The sequence below is a fragment of the Vipera ursinii genome, assembly GCF_947247035.1.
Source record: "Vipera ursinii genome assembly, chromosome: 3".
In the NCBI taxonomy this organism is placed as follows: Eukaryota; Metazoa; Chordata; class Lepidosauria; order Squamata; family Viperidae; genus Vipera; species Vipera ursinii.
The window spans coordinates 202,858,927-202,881,922 of NC_139516.1; the positions used below are offsets into that span (position 1 = coordinate 202,858,927).

Sequence of the window (22,996 nt, forward strand, 5' to 3'; positions counted from 1 at the left end):
CCTTGAAGCTCTGAAATGCTTCATTTCTAGCTCAAGGTCAGGGTAGCATCAAAATACTTCTAATAAGCCCATGCTGCCAGAGTAATGAAAGAGAAAACTAGAGACAACAGTAGAAAACGTGTTTTTTTAGACATCTCAACGAATCACACAGAAAGATTTCCAATAAATACTCATCACGGTTCTCTATGTTGTATCATCTGAGTAAACAGTATTCAAAATGCAGAACTATAGTGGGATAGACCATCATTGTTTGCAATTCAAACTTACATTGTCTTTATTCAAGGTAAAATCTTTGGTATTTGAGTAGTATCTCCAAACAATGTTGGTGATATCAGAATATAAATACAGGGCACCTAAGGGGGAAAAATATCATCTTTGCATGGCCTAATTATGTGTATTATTATTATTATTATTATTATTATTATTATTATTATTATTATTATTATTATTATTATTGGTATATTAATAATTTTAATATCTCTTATTGTTTTATGATGTTGTAAGCTGCCCAAAGTCACTCAACAGTTAAGATAAGCGACATATAAATTCAATAAATAAATAAGCATATTGGTAGCATATAGTTTTTTCTCCCTTAACATTCTTCAGCAAATTGATTTAGAACTATTTTGAAGAAAAAAATACTGGTAATTATTCTTAAAAATATAATCCGTTAGGTAAAGTAGGGATTTTATCAACTGCAACCATTTCTGCTTCAAACATTTCACTAAATAGTTTTCAATTGGCCATGCTGAGGATTCTTTTCTCCAGCAGAGAAAAATTAAGTCCTTAAAATGTTACAGAAAATCATTAAGTTTTTATAAACCAAGCAATCAACAATCTGGCTTGCTACTTAAACAACAACAAAAAATGACAATCAATAAAACCACTGAATTTCATTAGTTCTTTTTCTTTCTCCGTTAATTCCATTTGTTATGATATAAATACAAGAAAAAAACATCTTTCTGCTTTCTTGTTAGTAGAGAAAACAATTTTTTAAAAAAAACTGATATTTGTTATTTTCTTACCAAGAAAAAGAAGAGAGATTCGATGATTAACCAAAGAAAAGAAATGTATAAAATAACTTTAAGAAATTATGGTACAAAGGCCTGATCCTTACTTTAAGGTATGTGGATTTCAATGCTGGGAAATTCTGGGAATTGTAGTCCATATATCTTGAAGTAGCCTAGTATTAAAAACTGGACTAACTGGGTTAGTCCAACAATATTTCTGAGCATTCTCAAAAAGAATAAAAATATCTCTAAATTCACTATTCTGAACATTGCCAAGGATTTGAATACATGCTGACCTAATAATTATATCCAATTTATTTCAAGAGTTTATTTTACCCAAGATGCTTTAAGACTACAGCCTTCAAGAAAATACTTTCATAACACATTTTAGCCAAAGTGTAGCAGCTTCTACAAAACTCTAATGAAAAAAAAATCTAGTAAAACTCTAAGCTTACTATGAAGATTGATACATTAAGTCTATGCAGCCAACACAGAAGGTCACTGTGGATACATTTTGCCTGGCAAAAGTGTTAACTTGAGTAACATAATGTCTTTTAGTATTTCACAGTTGCAACTGGATTTAAAATTGCTTGCTAAATAACAACAATCCTCAAAGGCACTTTATTAAAGCTTGAAGGTCACCCAGAAAAAGTCCTGAATTGTCAGATTCCAGCTGTTTCCCCACCCTATCCAGGCAAGATGACAGAGAATCATATGACTTGTAAATTCCTCCCGTCTACATCTTTTTGGGATCAGAAAACCAGAAATCGATGGTAGCAGCAGGAGTGATTTATCTTTTGTCAAACTGCAAGCAAAGCTCTGATTTTCCTTTATCTTACCAAACTCCTTTCAGAAGAAAGCTTGAAAGATGACATAATGGGATTTAAGAGAAAGACTCAACATGATCAACAGACCTTGGAAGAGCCAGCCAAAAGGATTCAGGACCAAACCCATTGACCCCATAACACACTGATCTCTTAAGCTGAATGAACACTTGATAATTTGATTGGCTACATTCATCATTTGGGAAATTGTACAAAACAGTACTTACACAGCAAAAACTATCAAGCAGCCACAGCACAGTAGAAAGTTACAAATATGAAACAATGCCATTCCTTCAACAAGACATTTTATGAAATTGATCTTTGGTTCTATTATCCAATTACTTAACAACATTAAAATGGCTTTAAGCAAGACTTCTCTGAATAAAAGACACAATTACCACCAATCTTTCAGAATGTCATTTTGTCTTCCCTAAAGCAAAAGCATTATCAGTGCAATCTCAGTGTGTGTCAGGGAATTAAAGCTCTTTCAAGAAGGCCAGGAAGCATTTTCTGCCAGCAATAATTTAAAGGATGCCAGAAAAATACTAAGTTAATTCTGTAGCCTTTTAACCAATGACTGTAAGATGATGGGATAACGATGTAAGGAATGATATAATGACATGATAGAAAAATGAAATAGGTTATTTTTGCTTCATTTTGCAAAAATCTCTTCTGCTATGCATTCTTTTTATAAAAACAACACAGTTTCTTGTCTGCAAGATTTGTACAGTCCATTCCACATGTATATTTTGCAGACATTAAGGACATCTTTGCTAATTTTGACATTTAATATTGGGGAAAATGGATTAGACTGAGCACGTTACTCCTGTCACAAAATAAACCACCGCATCCTCCCTTACTTTTATCATCTTCCAACTTCTCATTGGAGACTTTGCTGGGGTTCCGCATATGTGAGCAATTTCCTCCACTGCTTGTCCTTGCCACTAATTATTTACTGTTTCACCTGTGCCAAAGATACACCAAGCTTCATTCATTCCATACAACCATTTCCTCTGCGTAATTATATGGACAAACAATCTTGCCTCTGTTGCCCCTAGTGTCACCATGAATGCCAAATAAATAGCAGGATATGGCAGGGAGAGCACGCAGGCTGGCCTCCCTCCCAGCCTTTCAAATGGGTGCAGGAGCTCTGTAGCCCCTTATCGCCCAGAGCACACATGTCACAATCACGAAGGACGCAAGGCAGCATCCGCAGCCCAAACGGAGAGGACAAACATCCATGTACTGTACCTCTTCTAGCAGCGTGATGGTGTTCCTGCAGTTCAGTAGCCGGGTGGTAAAACTGGACGTCGTTGGGGAATTGTAATCTTCCGTAGTCTCAGCAATAAACTCCGACACAGTGATCTGGTCCGGCATGGTCCTGCCCAATGGGGACAGTCGGAAAGCCACAAGGAGAAGAAAGGAGAGACAAGAGAGGGAGAGCATTAAAGACAAGGCAGGGCATCAAGGAGAGGAGATCAGCTCGGCTCTGACTGCAGTGGGAACCTGCTAAAAACAGAGGAGAAGCAGGATGCCCTTCCGGGAAGCGATTATACTAAATGAGGGTTGGGGGGGGAGGAATCTCCCCTGGGCCACCTCTGTCTCCCCAGGACCAGCTCGTCTTCCGCCATCCAAAGTCAACAGGGGCTGCTCAGGTCTTCCCAGAGCCCCTACCCCCCAAAGGGGGCGCGTCCCAGGCACACCCCCAACTATCCCCACCCCCAAGATCTCCCCAGACTTTGCTAACAAGCTGCCAGCAGAGTGCCAGGTCCAGCCATTCAACCCCCCCTCCCCCTTTTTGCAAAAATGCGAAGTGATCTCTCCCAGCTCCAGAAAGCCACTGGATCTCTCCTGGTCCCAGCAACGAGAAGTGGGGGGGGGGGGAAAGAGGGGTGGGCAGCCTCCCCAGGAGAGGAAGGGGCGCTCGGCCAAGATCTCCTCCAGCCCCGGAGAGGGTACACCAGCCCCTTGGCATCTCCCCTTCCCCAAAATAGGGGGAGTCCATCTCTCCTTCTTGGCCCGGGTCGTAGCCCTCACCCCCACCCCCCCAATCCTGGAAACTGGGGGGGGGGAGGAAACTGCTCTGCAAGGGACGGAGCACTCTCCCCTTGGCGGGGCTGCTGCGAGAGGGTCTCTCCCCTTCATCCCGGAGCTACTAACTTGCGCAGGCGACCCCTCGACCCCTCCGCTGCGCCCCCCCCAAGCTGCAGCCGGCGGGGGGGGGAGAGGGAAGGGACCAGGCGAGGGGGAAAATCAGCAACAGCGGCGGGAGAGGAGAAAGGAGAAGCCCGGCTGCAATCCCCCCCGAGCAGGACCGCCGAGGATGCGCGTCCGTCCGTCCGTCCGTCCGCCCGAGCAACGCGCCTCTTCCTCGCTCCCTCCTCCCTCCTCCCTCCCTCCCTCCGCGCGCGCTCCCGCGCCGCCCGCTGCAGCCGCCTCCGCCAGCGGGCGAGCGGGCGGAGCAGAACGCACGCGCGCGTGCGCGTGCCCGCCTGCCTGCTCGCCTGCCCCGCCTACTCCGGAGGATGGAGAGAGAAAGAGCGCGGGCGTCAACGCGCAGGCGCGCCCTCCTTCAAAGCCTTCCAAGCGGCGCATGCGCTCCGGGGTAAGTTTTTGTTTTGAGAGAGAGGGAGAGAGAGAGAGAGAGAGAGAGAGAGGGAGAGAGAATGATTGACTAATCCGCCCCGCCCACTCCTCTCCCTCCCCCCCACCACCACCAACCACCACCCCGGCTTCGCCGCCGCGTCACGTGAGGAAAACAAGGAAGCGGCCGGCGCACGCGCCTCGTCCCTTTTTTCGCGTGCGGCGGGATTCTGGCAAGGAGGGAGCGGGCGCGCGCTGGGCAATAGCAGCCCCTCCTCCTCCTCCTCCGCGCGCGTGCCCGCGGCAACCCCATTTTTTTGGGAGGGGGGGGTTCATCCCTGACTCCGGGCTGGTGGCTCCGAATCAAACCGAAAAATGTCCCCGGTGTGACTTGGACTTTGCTTAGGGCAGGGGTAGGCAACCTCGGCTCTTTTATGACTCGTGGACTTCAACTCCCAGAATTCCTGAGCCAGCTTGGCTGGCTCAGGAATTCTGGGAGTTGAAGTCCAGGAGTCATAAAAGAGCCGAGGTTGCCTACCCCTGGCTTAGGGGGAAAAAAAGAGAGACTTTTAATTACTTTTAATAATTTTTAATTTTTGTATCTTGTTTTTATTATGTATTGCCCTGTTCACCGCCCTGAGTCCTTCGGGAGAAGGGCGGTATACAAATTAAATTAATAAATAAATAATAAATAAAAGCCGCCAAGAATGCTTATATACCGGGAAGGTTTTGCTTTTCCCGGTCAAACCGTTTGTTGCTTTTGTTTGGGAAAGAAGAAGAATCAAGCTTAAGAGGAGAAGGGACTTGCTCAGTTCAGACTAACAGGAGAGTTGGAAGGGACCTTGGAGGTCTTCTAGCCCAACCCCTTCCTCAAGCAGGAGACCCTGTGACATTTCAGACAAATGGTTGTCCGGTTCAAGCATCAACTAGGCTAGGGAGTTGGGCTCAGTTAAGGGATTAAATTCTGAATTACCTGAAAGAGACAGTTTGGTCTAGGCCAGGGGTAGGCAACCTTGGCTCTCTTTTATGACTCGTGGACTTCAACTCCCAGAATTCCTCAGCCAGCATGGCTCAGCTTGGAAACCTCTTCCTTTCACCTCAGCAGGGCTGGCTCAGGAATTCTGGGAGTTGAAGTCCACCGCTCATAAAACAGCCCAAAGTTGCGCCTACCCCTGGTCTAGGGTTAAGACATCAGGCTAGAAAGCAGGGAAACGGGGTTCTAGTTTTGCCTTAGACACGAAAGCGGGCTGAGTGTGTCAATCATCAAGAGACCTTGAGTTCTAGGTCCACTTTGACCATGAAAGTTGGATGGGGATTTTGGGCCACTCACTGGGAGTCTGGGCATTCTAGTCCTGCCTTAGCCATGAAAGCTGGCTGGGTGACTTTGGGTTAATCACCAAGAGACATTGAATGCTAGTTCAACCTTAGCCATGAAAGCTGGATGGGGGATTTTGGGCCACTCAGCAGGAGCCTGGGAATTCTAGTCCTGCCTTAGCCATGAAAGCTGGCTGGGTGATTTTGGGTTAATCACCAAGAGACACTGAATGCTAGTTCAACCTTAGCCATGAAAGCTGGATGGGGGATTTGGGGCCACTCACCAGGAGCCTGGGAATTCTAGTCCTGTCTTAGCCATGAAAGCTGGCTGGGTGACTTTGGGTTAATCACCAAGAGACATTGAATGCTAATTCAACCTTAGCCATGAAAGCTGGATGGGGGATTTTGGGCCACTCACCAGGAGCCTGGGAATTCTAGTCCTGCCTTAGCCATGAAAGCTGGCTGGGTGACTTTGGGTTAATCACCAAGAGACATTGAATGCTAGTTCAACCTTAGCCATGAAAGCTGGATGGGGGATTTGGGGCCACTCACCAGGAGCCTGGGAATTCTAGTCCTGCCTTAGCCATGAAAGCTGGCTGGGTGACTTTGGGTTAATCACCAAGAGACACTGAATGCTAGTTCAACCTTAGCCATGAAAGCTGGATGGGGGATTTTGGGCCACTCACCAGGAGCCTGGGAATTCTAGTCCTGTCTTAGCCATGAAAGCTGGCTGGGTGACTTTAGGCCAACATTAGGAGACTCTGACTTCTAGTGCCCCCCCCCCCTTCGTGGGAACTCATGCAAAAAGGTACTCCAGGATGGAACCTCGTGAATTTAAAACAAAGCTGCAAGTTTTGGAGGGAAAGCCACAAACCACTTAATTCTCCTTTGTCACACTAGGCTTTCTTTTTAAAAAGTAGACTGACCCACATTTCCTCTACAAACTTGTTCCTTTGTTTATTGCTTGGGGGTGGAGGAAGGAGAGGGTGCATTCAGCTGGATCTCCTCAGCTGAATTCAAAGAATTTTAAAGGGTAAAAAGTCAAACTGAGGTTAGCTTCGCTTTGCCGGATGGAATAGCTTCTCAGGTGCTTCTGAGCAGTCAAATAGGAACATTTAGAGAAATGGGGCTGGTGTACTGGTTTGGAAAGTCGGACTGACTCTGCTGGAGGAGATTGCAAAAATGGGGCAACTCCAGCATTGATCACCCAAGACAAAGGAGGAACCATGTGTGTCACCACTTCCCCAAGAGTGTGGAGTCCTCAGTGCTCTCTGAGCTTGGTGGTTTTCTTGCAGACATTTCACTACCATGCTAGGTAACATCATCACTTCCCCAAGATCACACCTTCTGAATCTGTACTTTAATTGCCAGGCAGTGGAGCACGGCAGGGAAATGCTGAAATTAGCAGAATATGGCAGACACCGCACCCATTCAACAGAAAATAAGTCCGGTGTGATTGCCTGGGATTCAAATCACTCCTCTCCAGCTAAGAGAAAATGTCACAGATTTTGCACGTTTGTCTTTCAATAGAAGTGGAAAAAGAGGAATAACACACTGGTACAGCTAAGAACTTGACCACAAGAAGAAGTTGTGAAGTTTCATGGGAAACTGCAGGGGGGGGGAGGTGTAACTGAGGCATGTTAATACCACAGGTACGATGGAGGCCTGACATATTTCTTTCACCTAGTGAAAATGTAGTGTTTGATGTGGCTTCTTTGTGTGTGTGAGAATTCCTTTGGCCCCTGCTGAAATGAGTATGTATGTGTATGTGTGAAAAATGAACTCTCACCATCTGTTGAACATCATTTTACAATGTGAACGAACCAGAGAGATGGTTTTTCACCAACCACTTGGAATAAACATTGTAATAAACCCTAACCCTTACCCTTAATCTCTGTAGCGCTTGAGGGCAGGACAAGAAGCAATGGGTGGAAGCTCCTCAAAAGGAGATCCAACCTAGAAATATGGAGGAATTTCTGGACTGTGAAAGCAATTAACCAATGGAATAACTTGCCTCCAGGAGTTGTGGCTGCCCCATTGCTGGAGGTTTTCAAGAAAAGATTGGGCAGCTATTTGTCCAGGTTATTATAAGAACTTCTGCCTTGGGCAGGGGGTTGGACTAGATGACCTCCAAGGTCTTTTCCAGCCCTATGAATCTATGAAACATATTGCTCTTGGGGCTGGAGTGCATGAGGATTGAACTGTGTTACAACCAAATCAGGAGAAAACAAACTAGGTGAGGTATTGCTTAAGTAACACCAGCTGCCTGCAATTAGTGCAGGTTCGCATCCCACCAGGCTCAAGGTTGACTCAGCCTTCCATCCTTCCGAGGTAGGTAAAATGAGGACCCAGATTGTTGGGGGGGCAATTAAGCTGACTTTGTAATAATGCCGCTTGGGGGGGGTTGAAAGCCCTAATAAGCAGGCATATACATAGAATGAAGGCTATTGCTAAGCACATTGGTTTGTGCTTAAATTGTAAGCCGCCCTGAGTCTTCGGAAAAGGGCAGGATATAAATGGAATTAAAATAAAATAAAATAAATAGAGCCTTGGTGGAGCAGTGGGCTAATGCCTCCTTAAGTAACACCAGCTGCCTGCAATTAGTGCAGGTTCGAGTCCCACCAGGCTCAAGGTTGACTCAGCCTTCCATCCTTCCGAGGTAGGTAAAATGAGGACCCAGATTGTTGGGGGCAATAAGCTGACTTTGTAATAATGCCGCTTGGGGTGTGTGTGAAAGCCCTAACAAGCAGGCATATACATAGAATGAAGGCTACTGCTAAGCTTGTAAGCCACCCTGAGTCTTCGGAGAAGGGCGGGATATAAATGGAATTAAAATAATAAAATAAAATAAATAAATAAATAAATAAAACTCTTTCCCTCCCTGCTATTTTAGTCCCTCAGATTGCCTTGAGCAATTTAGCTTTCCACATCCTTCACTTTATATTCCCCAGTGGATTTTCAATCAAACGTATTTCCCTGGAATGTCTGTTAATTTACATGCAGACTATTAGCGAAGCAATATCATGCAGGACGAATGCAAAGGAAAGGGCTGAAGGTTTTATTTTTCCTTTTACCCTTCCTGTTCTGGCTGCAATTACAGGAGTCCCCTTTATATTCATCATAGCTTTCGGTTAACTTACTCTCTCTGCCCATGTTAATGCTTTGGGGTGGGGGAAATGTGTATGTCTCGAATCATTCCAAATTTAATAAAGCAAAAAGGAGGTTTAATCCCATTTTCTGGCATCTCTGCTTTATGCTTTCATAAATATCATTAAGACTGGAATCTGGAGAATGACAAATACTTTGTAATTTAAACATCTGTTGAAATCCCACAAATTTCAGTGGGATTTAGACTCACCAAATATTCTTATTTTGGAATTACAAATTCAAGAGGAGCTGTAACTCAAACATTCCAGGCTCAGTCCTATTCTCTGGGGTTTGTAACTAGATCTGGGGGAAATCTTAACTGAAAAGTGGCCAACTAACTCTTTCTTAACTTAATAACCTTTGGATCTGTTCAGTTTCCACTCTCGTAATCCTCCTCTATCCATGAGCTGGATGGATGCTAAGACTTTTGTTTTGCTCTGTTATTTTGGTTCTGCCCTAAACAATACTATTTTGGCCAGTATAAAGTGATGGAATTATAGTCATTGTTTTGCCAGTATGAAGTCAGATGGCTTTAGCATTACAAACAATACAAATGTTTAGCAGTTGTCCTAAAATAAATTAATATGCAGCTGACCTCATGGCAGTTACCAATACAGGTAGTCCTCGACTTACGACCCCAATTGAGCCCAAAATTTATGTTTCTAAGCGAGACGGTTGTTAACTTTGCCCCATTTTACGACCTTTCCTGTCATAGTTGTTAACCGAATCATTGCGCTTATTAAGTTAGTAACACGGTTGTTAAGTGAACCTGGTTCCCTCATTGACGTTGCTTGTCAGGAGGTCACAAAAGGGAATCACATGACCCCCCCTGGGACACTACAACCGTCACAAATATCAATCAGTTGCCAAGCGTCTGAATTTTGATCATGTGACCACGGGGATGCCGGGATGGTTATAAGTGTGAAAAACAGTCGTAAGCCATAGAATCAAGATCACTTGAAGTATTAATACCACTTTACAAGGCCTTGGCAAGGCCACACTTGGAATACTGCATCCACCACAATGTAAAAAAGATGTTGAGACTCTAGAAAAGAGTGCAGAGAAGAGCAACAAAGATGATTAGAGGACTGGAGGCTAAAACATATAAGGAACAGCTGCTGGATAAGATAAGATAAGATAAGATAAGATAAGATAAGATAAGATAAGATAAGATAAGATAAGATAAGATAAGATAAGATAACCTTTATTGTCATTTTTTTTTACTGTGGGCACAACGGCACACATCAAAAATGAATTGGGTATCTATAGTTTAATGAACAGAAGGATGAGGAGTGACATAGATAGCAATCTTCCAATATCTCAGGGGCTGCCCCAAAGAAGAGGCAGTCAAGCTATTCTCCAAAGCGCCTGAAGGCAGGACAAGAAGCAACGGATGGAAACTAGTCAAGGAGAGAAGCAACCTAGAACTAAGGAGAAAGTTCCTGACAGTTAGAACAATTTACCAGTGGAACAACCTGCCTCCAGAAGCTGTGAGTGCTCCAACACTGGAAGTTTTTAAGAAGAAACTGGACAGCCATTTGTCTGAAATAGTATAGGGTTTCCTGCCTGAGCAGGGGGTTGGACTAGATGACCTCTAAAATACATTCCAACTTTATTATTATTATTTTTATTATTATTATTCTAAAACTTTTATTCATAAAACATGAAACTCAGACAACTGAACACTCAAATTGACTGGCACTAATGGTTGACACGGGTTGCTGCCAGCATCCTAGATATCAACCAGGTACCTCCTTAAAATGTAAGATGTTCCGAGTAGCGCAGTTTTTTGTAGCTTTGCTGGAGTTATTGCAGGAAGCTGCAATTTCTTGATGTATTTTGCAAGGTTTTTGGACATAGCTCCCAGTGCCCCGATGACAATGGGTATCACTGTTACGCGTTTCATCCATAATTGCACAGTTTCAATGGCCAGGTCGCGGTATTTCATAATTTTTTCCAGTTCTTTTTCTTCAACTCTGGCATCTCCTGGTACAGTGATATCAATCAACTGTATGCTTCGGTTCTCTATGACTGCGATATCTGGCATGTTGTTGTTGTTGTTGTTATTATTATTATTATTATTATTATTATTATTATTATTATTATTATTTTTCCATTGTAACTCTGAACAGTCACTGAATGAACTGTTGTAAGTCAAGGACTACCTGTAAATAATAGATAAATATAGAAGAGGAGGACAAAGGGCAGAAAAATGAAAACCCTTCAGCAAAAGACACATCACACCCCAGTCTTAGGCATCTCGTTCTTTGTCACGTCTTCTATCCTATGGGCCAAACAGCTCACTCAACTCATCCTACCAGAATAGTGGTGGGATGCTCAGGCAGGAGACCTTCATTCCTAAACCAGCCACTATTCACTGGTGTCCATTGTGGGACCTTGGACATTGTAAACCCTGAGCAGAAGCCCTATTCACACCTTTGTGTGACTGGCATGAAAAAATGGCATTCTGAAATGCCATAACTTCGCTTGTGTCCTCAGTTAACAAGGGAAACTGGGATTGCGAACTGCATTGCTAAATGACACAGATATAAAGTGTGATGTCACATGACTGCAGCAACTTGTGATGGAACTTAACAGTGGCGGTGAAAAAATACACGACTGTCAGTCCTTTCACCTAATGACCGCAGTAATCAAAATTTGGGCTCTTGGCAATCAACATGTATTTACAACAATTGCAACATACTGATAGAAAATTTGTAGTTCATGGTTGAACTATGGGGTCCTTGGTGCTCTCTGAGCTTGGTTGTTTTCTTGCAAATGGTTCAGTACCAACTATGTCTATATAACCTAGTTTGGTAATGAAATGTCTTCAATAAAACAAGCAAGCTCAGACAGCACCAAGGACCCCACAGTCCTCTTCCTCCTCCTCCTCTGTGCAAACACTACTCCCTTCTAGCACTGATGATGTTACCTAGTTTGGTAATGAAATGTCTTTAAGAAGACAACCAAGCTCAGAGAGCATCAAGGACCCTACAGTTATAGCATATACAGTAGGAGTATTGTCAGCACTGAAGAGCCATATAAAGACCAAATAAAAGTGTAATCAATAGCAGCCTTGAAATTTATTAGGCGTTTTAGCGGTTTTGAACTTTTCACTGTGAAACACAAAGGGGCGTCTTCATTTTACAAACAATTTTCAGATGAGAAGAAAGTGATTGCCACCACAGCAAGATAATTTAGCACATCCTGATAACTGCAGTGATGTTTAATGCTGCCATCAGCACCATTACGGTATGTATTTCAAATGTGAGACTTGAGGTGTCATACAGAAGTGAATTTAAATGTCTTTATTATTGGAAAAATTCCCTATGTATATTTTATTTCCTCCTATTCTCCCCACAATAGCAGCCCCCTGAGGTGAGTTGGGCTGTGAGAGAGTGACTGGTCCAAGTCACCCACCCAGCTTTCATACCTAAGGCAAGACTAGAACTCACCGACTCCTGGTGATTGGCCCAAAGTCACCCAACAGCTTTCATGCCTAAGGCTGGACTAGAACTCACAGTCTCCTGTGGATTGGCCCAAAGTCACCAGCTGGTTTTCGTGTCTAAGGCAGGATTAGAATTCACAGTCTTCTAGCGACTGGCCCAAAGTCACCCAGCCAGCTTTAGTGCCTAAGGTGGGACTGGAATTCACAGTCTCCTAGTTTCAAGCCTGGTGCCTTAGTCAACTAGACCAAACTGGCTCTCTATTGTTTTTATTTATTTATTTATTTATTTATTTATTTATTTATTTATTTATTTATTTATTTTATTACATTTATATACCACCCTTTCCCGGAGGACTCAGTGCTTTCACAGTGTTTCATCTGTAATTTAGCTGTGGTAATTGGACTTGGACTTCGGGAAGCTTCTCCCCATTCCCTCCCCCTTGGAAAACACAAACATTAAACAAAAAAACTAAAGTTCAATTGGTAAGAACTTTAACTGAAATTTCCTTACTCTGTGCTTCTTGGAGTAGACGGTGGAAACATCAGATAAGAATCCTCCACTTTAACATCCCGACCCTACCCATGCATTTTCTCCATATTTCTGTTTCAACCTCCTCTGGATAGAGTTGGCTCCGATCCTTGCCTTTAATTAATCCTGTCATTCAATGGCTTGCATTCCCTACTTTGGGATGAATTGGATTCTTAGCATAGTACAGCAATGAATCAAAAATGGACTCTACTGCAAGGAAGCCAGAGAACAGGGTGAACCCTTTGTGGTTGTTTGGAAGGGTGTGTCCCTAGTATGGAATAGCTACAGCCCTTTCAGCGGTACAAAGAATATATTTTCCTTTTGTTGTTTGGGGGCAGGACAGTAAACAAATGATAATTTCGAATCTTTGTAGGCAGGTTCCTAAGAAAAGTCTTTTCTTGGTGTTCAAGACTAGCCTGTTGGAAATACTTCTTTCCTCTTACTTACACTCAGAACTCTTTTAACTCTTTTAATTAAGGAGAAACTTCCTGACAGTGAGGATAATCAACCAGTGGAACAGCTTACCCCCAGAAATTGTGGGAGCTCCATCACTGGAGATTTTCAAGAAGAGACTGGACAGTCACCTGTCTGAGACGGTATAGGTTCTCCTGCTTGAGCGGGGGGCTGGACTAGAAGACCTCCAAGGTCCCTTCCAGCTCCTATTCCATTCCATTCCATTCCATTCCATTCCATTCCATTATTTTCTATTCTATCTCTATCAATACAATTGGTCATCAATTTATAATCGGTTGCTTAGCAACTGTTTGAACTTAAAATGGATCCCCAAAAAGGTACTTATGACCCACATTTGAAATTCTGACATCCGGGTGCCCTCTAAAGTCACATTGCCGCATTTTGTATGCTTGGCAACTACCCCGCATTTTGGGGCATTTGCAGTGTCCTGAGATCAAATGACAATTTGCATTGTTTTTTCCCTGAAAACCAGCATATACTTTTGGTTTCCTGCAAAAGAACGCCTAACGTGAACCATGGTTGTGCTTAACAACTGCCCCCCCAAAAAGTTGTAAAATCAGGCATAGTTACGTTATGACCTGGTTAATGACCATCACAGCTTACAACTGTAACTGTAGGCAAAAATACAATTGTAAATCAAGGATTACTTAAGAGTTGTGTCTTCAAAAAAACCCAAAAACCTATGTACCAATTAACCATCCTTTTTATGCAATTATTCTGATTTTCTTGGCTAGCCTGACACCAGATGAGCACTAAACTCAGCTGAGCTCATAAAACACAAACACAAGTGTGATTGGTTTCTTTGTAATTTAATTTATCATGTAAAGCAGGGGTCTTCAAACTTGGCCCTTTTATGACTTGTGGACGTCCACTCCCAGAATTCCTCAGCTAGGTGCGCTGGCTGAGGAATTCTGGCAGTTTATTTTTATTTTTTTTATTTTAATTCCATTTATATCCCGCCCTTCTCCGAAGACTCAGGGCGGCTTACAAGCTTAGCAGTAGCCTTCATTCTATGTATATGCCTGCTTATTAGGGCTTTGGGGGCGAGTGGGGGCCCTAGCGGCATTATTACAAAGTCAGCTTAATTGCCCCCAACAGTCTGGGTCCTCATTTTACCTACCTCGGAAGGATGGAAGACTGAGTCAACCTTGAGCCTGGTGGGACTCGAACCTGCACTAATTGCAGGCAGCTGGTGTTACTTAAGGAGGCATTAGCCCACTGCTCCACCAAGTCCACAAGTCATAAAAGGGCCAGGTTTGAAGACCCCTGATGTAAAGGGAGCCATAGTCTTATGATTATTCTTCTAGGATGTCGTATGGTGAGAAACATCCACTGTGTCTACTCGGCGTGGTTAATTTGGTTACCGGATCTACCCATTTTCTGTGTTTACACAACACACTGAACAATGAACCAATCAAGTGTAAAAGTAAACAAGCCTAGCATTCTGCATGAGGAGACTGAGATCGTTCAGCATTCAACTGATTTGAGTAAGTGGGTCGTGGTTGTACCCAAGGCAGGGGGAGGGAACCTCGGCTCTTTTATGACTCATGGACTTCAACTCCCAGAATTCATGAGCCAGCCATGCTGAGGGGAAAGGGAGAGGTTTCTAAGCTGAGTCATGCTGACTCAGGAATTCTGGGAGTTGAAGTCCATGAGTCATAAAAGAGCCGAGGTTCCCTATTCCTGATCCAAGAAGTCACATATTTTTTTTGAACTGTGGATGATCCCATACAGTATAATTCTTTTCCAAACTAAAATTCCTTTTTAAAGTTCAGTATACCATATATGCCCATTTTTTAACCTATAAATATAGGTGGTCCTCGACTTAACAGGCCAACTGAGCCCAAAATTGCCTATTCTCATCTATGCTCATATTTCAGCAAAAAAATTGTAGCCATCAGTCATTCATATCCCTACCAAGTCTCTCCAGTACTAATGCCTATAACCTTTAAGCTCCTATAAGCTAAATTCGTGCTCCTTTTGACTTCTCCCATGTTTGCTGCTCTTGGCTGATCTGCAGTGATGTTAAAGTAGGTCATATCCAAATTCCTCAGGAAAGAAAAATGACACAGGCTATGTTTTGCATAACTGTCAGGTCAAAAAAGAGGCAGTTACATTTTAGTCCACCATTGGTATGTGGTTTTGTGTGAAGGTTGAAAAAAAATATGGCTCATTTCGTCTCCATATATTAAAACTGCCACAATATGTAAAAAAAAAAGATGTTGCGACTTTAGAAAGAGTGCAAAGAAGAGAAATAAAGATGATTAGGGGGCTAGAGGCTAAGACATATGAAGAACAGTTGCAGGAATTGGGTATGTCTAGTATGACCAGGGGTGACGTGATAGCAGTGTTCCAATATCTAAGGGGCTGCCACAAAGAAGAGGGAGCAAAGCTATTCTCCAAAGCACCTGAAGGCAGGGGAAGAAGCAATGGATGGAAACATATGAAGGAGAGAACCAACCTAGAACCAAGGAGAAATTTTCTGACAGTGAGAACAATTAACCAGTGGAACTGGTTGCCTCCAGAAGTTCTGGCTGCTTCATTATTGGAGGTTTTCAAGAAGAGATTGGTCAGTCATTTGCCCAAAATAGTATAGGTTCTCTTGCTTGAGCAGAGAGTTGGACTAGAAGACCTCCAAGGTCCCTTCCAACTCTGTTATGTGATCCTCAGATTTTGACCATTTGTTCAGCAACCCCGAGCTTCCCTCATCCCCGAGACCCACTGTGCTCTGCATAATGACTGCAATGGGGAGAGCCGGGATTGTATGGGTGCCTTGCTTAGTGACAGCAACAACCTAATGACTGTGGGCTTAATTGTGGTCGTAAGTCGAGGGCTTCCTGTATTGCTTTTAGAAGATGGCCAGGAATTTGAAGTTGTAACCCCAATTCATTAGAAGGAAATCAGATTGAGGACAACTGGACTAATCTCAACTCTGTTCATAATACTAGTCCATTTTACCCTAAGTTCCCATCATTAGGAGCATCTGCAGAGGTGGGTCAAAAAAAAAAATATGTTGCCCACAGCCCACAATCTTTTTCATAAGTATCATAATGTACTTTAAGAACAGGACTTTGATACCCTATTTGTAATTGACATACTGACTTTTTTGCCTTACGTCCTGCAAAACACTTTGCCCACCACCTTATACTACATCTGGAAAATCACCCCCAGACATTGGGGGTGCTCCATCACTGGAAAGTTTCAAAAAGAGACTGGACAATCACCGGTCTGAGATGGCATAGGTTCTCCTGCTTGAGGGGGCTGGAGTAGAAGACCTCCAAGGCCCCTTCCAGCTCTATTCTATTCTAATAACTAAAGATTTAAGATATTCAGCTTCTGTTGTTGCAGAACATTTTAAAGAGTCAGAAGGTTTGACAAGTTGTTTAAAACTCTTCGTCACAAACTCTAACAGGAATGTGTGTGTGTGGTATAAATATTCCACCTTGATTTAAAATAGGTAAAATTAGGACATTAATGTTATGTATTATTTCTATGTGATAATCTGTTCTTATAATAAAATAATTAATGTCAAGAAACAACATGCCTATAATCCATTTATATATGCTGGTATATCAGTATTTTCTTGAGAGACAGGTGATGTTTCCATTTTAGGTGATTAATTCACTAAGTGCTTTTTCGGATCAATTTAAACTCACTGTAGGTGGGGTAGAGCTTAGAAAGGAGATGTAGGAGTACAAAATATTGTTTGTACCCCACATTTTGTGTATCTGCAGGTGTTTAAGTTATCTTTATTTTCTGCTGTCTCTTTCTAAAGTACTGTCTAACAGGAAATTGTGAACGATAGCTGCTTTTGATTTCATGAAATATTTAGAATAAGTCCCACTGCGCTAAAATAGAGCTTTGCTATAATGCTCAATCTCTCTATCATTTTATGGGAACTTATGCATTAGGTATCAAGGATCAATTGAAGAAAAGGACATGATATATAGGGTCTTTAAGGTCTCCTTGAAATACATGGACCAGTCAATATATCTGTAGGGCCTGTTGTGGCATTATACTAAGGTTATATAATTTGAGGTCTGTTGAACTGGGCATAGTTTCCCATGTTTGGTTGGGGTTTTATTTATGTATGTATTACATCTAATAAATTACATCAAATATGATTTATTTATCATATTTGCATAGCTGCTCATCTCATACAGTGAATCTGGGCAGCATACCTGATAAAATAAGACTCCCTAAAAGCCAAATATATTAAAAATAATAGAACCACAATTTTAAATTAAAAATAAAAACAAGTAAGATAACCAAAATGGTGGCTAGCACACAGGGAGTGCACCAGTTCATGATCAATTTGGTCTAATGGTTAAATGATTTAGTGGTTAAGCAAGGTCTAAAGAGCCAGTTTGGTCTAGTAGTTAAGGCGCCAGGTTAGAAGCCAGTGGCTGTGAGTTCTAGTTCTGGGTTACACATGAAAGCCAGCTGGGTGACTTTGGGCCACTCACCTCTGAGTTCTAGTCCCTCCTTAGGCATGAAATCTGGTCAGGTGACTTTGGGCCAAACACCAGGAGACGGTGAATTCTAGTCTCATCTTGAGCATAAACGCCAGCTGGGTGACTTTGGGCCAAACACCAGGAGACTGTGAGTTCTAGTCCTGCCTTAGGCATGAAAGCTTGACTCGGTGACTTTGGGCCAGTCCCTCCCTCTCTCAACCCAACTCACCTCACAAAGTTGTTGTTGTGGGAATATTAGAAGGAGGAAGGAATATTGTGTGTGTTCACTGCCTTGAGCTATTTACAAAAAAATTAACAAAGGCAGAATATAAAATACAGTAAATAAATAAACACATACAGATAAACCTTGACTTATGACCATAGCGGAGCCCAAAATTTCCATTGCTTAGCAAGACAGTTGTTAAATGAGTTTTGCCCCATTTTATTTTTCTTGCCACAGTTGTTAAGTGAATCACTGCAGTTGCTAAGTTAGTGTCATGGTTGTTAAGCAAACCTGGCTTCCCCATCTGAAGGTAATTACATGACACCTGCAACTGTCATAAAGGCATGCCAGCTGCCAAGCATTCCAATTTTGATCTCGTGATCATGGAGATGCTGTAACCAGTTGTAAGGGTGGGGGGAAAAAAAGCATCAGTCCCTTTTCCCCCCAGTGTCATTGTAACTTTAAACAGCCACTAAACCAATGGTTTTAAGATGAGGACTGCCTGTGGCGATCCAACAGGTCCCAGTCTTACCCTGGGATCGCCCAGCCTTTTTTTTTTAATCTGCAAACTATCCACACGGGAAGCTTGATAAACCCCATGGGGGCTTGGTTGCACCACTTTTATAGGCTCCTATCAAGCCCAGCGAATCATAAATTATTTTAGTGGTAGAAAAAATAACAGGCAAGCAGCTGCACGTCCCATATCGAGATTATTTATCTGTCTCTGTTTGAAATGTCCCTTTGACCCCGTCGTGTTAGGTAATTCCATTTCAGAAGACAGGGAGAAAAAAAAATGACGGTAGTGGTAATATTCATTAACGTCAGTCCTAGACTATGAAAAGAAAGCCTAATTCATTTGCCCACTTAGACCCAGCTGAGGCCATCCATTTCATTTCAGACAGTTCAAGAAATCAATTGCCCAGCAGGTCACTCGCTTGTTGCCATTAGCAGATGACACTCGTTTTGCATAACCGTGTCCTCCTTCCATCCGTAGGCTTCATCTCCTACTTAACCCAGAGATTCTCAGATGCCATCAAAACAGTCCCTTGGGGCAAAGAATTCTGGCTAATTCAGTCCTATAAATGTCTGGGGGAAAAAACCTCCTGTCCCTTAATCTACCTTCTTTTTTATGTCCTTTATTGGTTTTGGATCTTCGCTAAGCTTTTTGTTGTTGTTGTTGTTGTTGTTTTTTGGGGGGGGGGTTGCAGTCATGTTGATTTCTGCCGCTGTCTTTTATTTCTTCCCTAACTGGAACTGTTTTTGCTGTACTTTTAGTGTGTATGTTTTACAAACTTTCACTTACCACAAGCTTTTGTACCCATCAGCTTCTCTTGTGCTGGAGCTAAACTAACCATCACTGTTGTTTTTAACCATTTAGTCATGTTCAACTCTTGGTGACTTTATAGGCTAAGGCTCTCCATGCAGCCCTGTCAAGCACAGCTTCTTTCGATTTTTGGATGCTCAACTTTGATGTTATCAAGCTAGCATGTTCTTCTTCATCATCATCATCATCATCATCATCATCATCATCATCATCATCATCTTGAAAGGCCCCTTGGAGGTCATCTAGTCCAACCCCCTGCTCAGGCAGGAAACCCTATATCATTTCAGACAAATGGCTGGCCAGTCTCTTCTTAAAAACTTCCAGTGTTGGAGCATTCACCACTTCTGGAGGCAGGTTGTTCCACTGGTTTATTGTTCTAACTGTCAGGAAGTTTCTCCTTAGTTCTAGGTTGCTTCTCTCCTTGACTAGTTTCCATCTGTTGCTTCTTGTCCTGCCTTCGGGCACTTTGGAGAATAGCTTGACTCCCTCTTCTTTGGGGCAGCCCCTGAGATATTGGAACACTGCTATTATGTCCCCCTTGTCCTTCTCTTCATTAAACTAGACATACCCAATTCCAGCAACCACTCCTTATATGTTTTAGCCTCCAGTCCCCTGATCTTCTTTGTTGCTCTTCTCTGTACTCTTTCTAGAGTCTCAACATCTTTTTTACATCGTGGTGGCCAAAACTGCATGCAGTATTCCAAGTGTGGCCTTACTAAGGCATTGTAAATTGATACTAACACTTCGTATGATCTTGATTCTGTCCCTTTGCTTGCCCGTTCTTCTTTTTCCACTAACCATTCCTAGCATATTGACTTCTCCAATGAATTTGCATGCATAACATGGCCAAAATAATTCAGACGTAGTCTCATGATTTTTAGCTTCTAGTGATGTGTCTGGTTTTGTATGATTTAACATCTCTCTGTTAGTTACGGTACTCTGGCTGTCCATGGTATTTGGCAATAATTTAGTGAGCACCACAGTTCAAAGACGTCAATTCTTCTTTGATCAGCCATTCTTAGTGTCCAACTCTCACACCCGTACATCATTACAGGGAAGGCTGTTGCTCTAACTAGCCTGCTTTTTGTACTTATGTCAATATTTTTGCTTTTCCAGAATCATCACTAGGAATTTATTAAAATCCCCTTCTCTTGTCCAAGAGATGCACAGTTCTACATTCCATTCTATTTTCCCTTAAAATGGTTGGGACCAGGATTTCTCTTGCTGACCAAGGCCGTGGGTGAGTTAGTCTTGCTGATTTTAGGAACTTTTTTTGCCATTGTTGTTATGTGAATCACTGCAGTTTTTAAGTGAATCTGTCTCTCCCCTCCCCGGACTTTGTCTGGAAGGTCAGAAATGGAGATTACATGACGCTAGGATGCTGCAAACATTGTCAAATGCATGCTGGTTGCTAAGCACCCAAATTTTCTCACATGACCGTGGGGATGCTGCAATGGTTGTAAATGTGAAGGTCGGTTCATAAGTCACTTTTCTCAGCACCATTGTAACTTCTAATGGTTGCTAAACAAATGGCTGTAAATTGAGGACTACCTTTGCTTGAAAAAGGTATCTTCAAAAGGAAGAAGTAAGGCAAATAATTTCAGAGGGGAGCAACAATTATTTCTTTTGTTCTCAGAGAGTGCAGAGAAGTGTGTAAGACCACACTTGGAATACTGCATCCAGTTTCGGTCACCACAATATAAAAAAGATTTTGAGACTCTAGAAAGAGGGCAGAGAAGAGCAACAAAGTTGATTAGGTGTCTGGAGGATAAAACATACGACATTGAAGGAACCAGGTACATCTAGTTTAATGAAAAGAAGGACTAGGGGTGACATGATAGCAGAGTTCCAATATCTAAGAGGTGCCACAAAGGAGAGGGGTGTGTGTGTCAAGCTATTCTCCAAAGCAGCTGAAGGCAGGACAAGAAGCAATGGGTGGAAACTAATCAAAGAGAGAAGCAATCTAGAACTAAGGAGAAATTTCCTGACAATTAGAATAATTAATCAGTGGAACAACTTGCTTCCAGAAGTTGTGGGTGCTCCATCACTGGAGGTTTTTAAGCAGAGATTGGACAACCATCTGTCTGAAATGGTATAGGGTTTCCTGCCTGAGCAGGGGGTTGGACTAGAAGACCTCCAAGGTCCCTTCCATTTCTGTTATTCTGTTACAGCCAACATAATCTTAAAAGAAGCGTATACACATATTTTTTGTATGGGAAAGAGTCTCTCAATATAGCAAATTCTGCCGGTAGTTTTCATAAACAGTGATAGAGTACCATGTAAATTTAAGCATTTTTTAATTTTAGCATTTTTTTTATCAGCAAGCATTGCTGGTACTTGCTTATAGGAACCATATCCAAGGGCACCTAATACTGAATGCATGAACAACAGAGAAATCTTTTTTCCCCCTTGACATTAAGTGCCTATTTTAGATACACGCACCAGTTGATATGATATCAAGATCAAACGGCAACTGTAATCTGTAAGAAAGAGGGAAGTGTTGGTAGACGAGGGGATGATGAAACAGAGGTTTGGGCTTACAGTTAGAAGCAGAGGTACTAGAAAACTATTTTTGGAGCTGCGACATGAATTTTAGAGTTTTCAAGTGGTAAATGGGAATGAAAAAAAAGACTTTTTTCAAATTAAGAAATGTATTAATATGACAAAAGAATGATAGCCGAAGAAAACTATTGTTTTCCCACGATAGAGGACATCTTACTAATGCTGGGAGTTTTTCTTGCTATGTATCTGCTGGGATAAAGACTCAATAGTGGAGGATGAAAAAAATATTTAAAAAGAAAGCTAAGGAATACTTGGAAAGATGACAAAAGCTGGAACTAAGGAAGGATGGGGCCTAGGGCAGCAACTTTAAGATGTGCGGACTTCAATTCCCCGAATTTCCCAGCCAGCGTGAATTCTGGGAATTCAAGTCCACACAACTTAAAGTTGTTGAGGTTGAGAACCACTGGCCTAAAGTAAAAGACATGCAAGTAGGAAACTAGATAGATAGATAGATAGATAGATAGATAGATAGATAGATAGATAGATAGATAGATAGATAGATAGATAGATAGATAGATAATGGATGGATAGATGATGGATGGATAGATAGATAGATAGATAGATAGATAGATAGATAGATAGATAGATAATGGATGGATAGATGATAGATGGATAGATAGATAGATAGATAGATAGATAGATAGATAGATAGATGATGGATGGATAGATAGATGATGGATGGATGGATAGATAGATAGATAGATAGATAGATAGATAGATAGATAGATAGATAGATAGATAGAATGATTTAGTGCTACCGGTAGTAAAAAAAAAATCAGCAGCAGGCATCTGAAGCTACCCAAACAAGCACCAATGTATTTAATAATATTATACGCTTTTGTATGCCTGAAGAGCAACAAGAATAATTAGGGGACTGGAAGCTAAAGCATACAAAGAAAGGTTGCAGGAATTGGGTATGTCTAGTAGTCTAATGAAAAGAAGGACTAGGGGAGACATAATAGCAGTGTTCTAAAATTTGAGGGGCTCCTACAAAGACGAGGAAGTCAAACTATTTTCCAAAGCTACTGAAGAATCACAAGAATGTCGCCTAGTGTAGCCCCGGGAGAAACATTTTTATTATCCCTTTGCATTTTCTGCTGTCCC

At 42.2% G+C, this 22,996-nt stretch overlaps 1 protein-coding gene across 3 annotated transcripts in view; it reads right to left on the reverse strand.

The window, feature by feature from the left end:
* ASAP1 (ArfGAP with SH3 domain, ankyrin repeat and PH domain 1) overlaps nucleotides 1–4,170 on the reverse strand; it is a 106,614-nt gene extending 102,444 nt beyond the window's left edge. For all 3 annotated transcript variants that reach the window (XM_083360051.1, XM_083360050.1, XM_083360049.1), the window contains exons 1-2: nucleotides 3,995–4,170; nucleotides 3,086–3,215 (exon numbers count right to left, since the gene is read on the reverse strand). In XM_083360051.1, the coding sequence (XP_083216177.1) occupies nucleotides 3,086–3,211 (126 nt within the window). In that variant the 5' untranslated portion in view covers nucleotides 3,212–3,215; nucleotides 3,995–4,170. The remainder of the gene's footprint in view (nucleotides 1–3,085; nucleotides 3,216–3,994) is intronic.
* Between the last annotated feature and the right edge of the window lie 18,826 nt (nucleotides 4,171–22,996).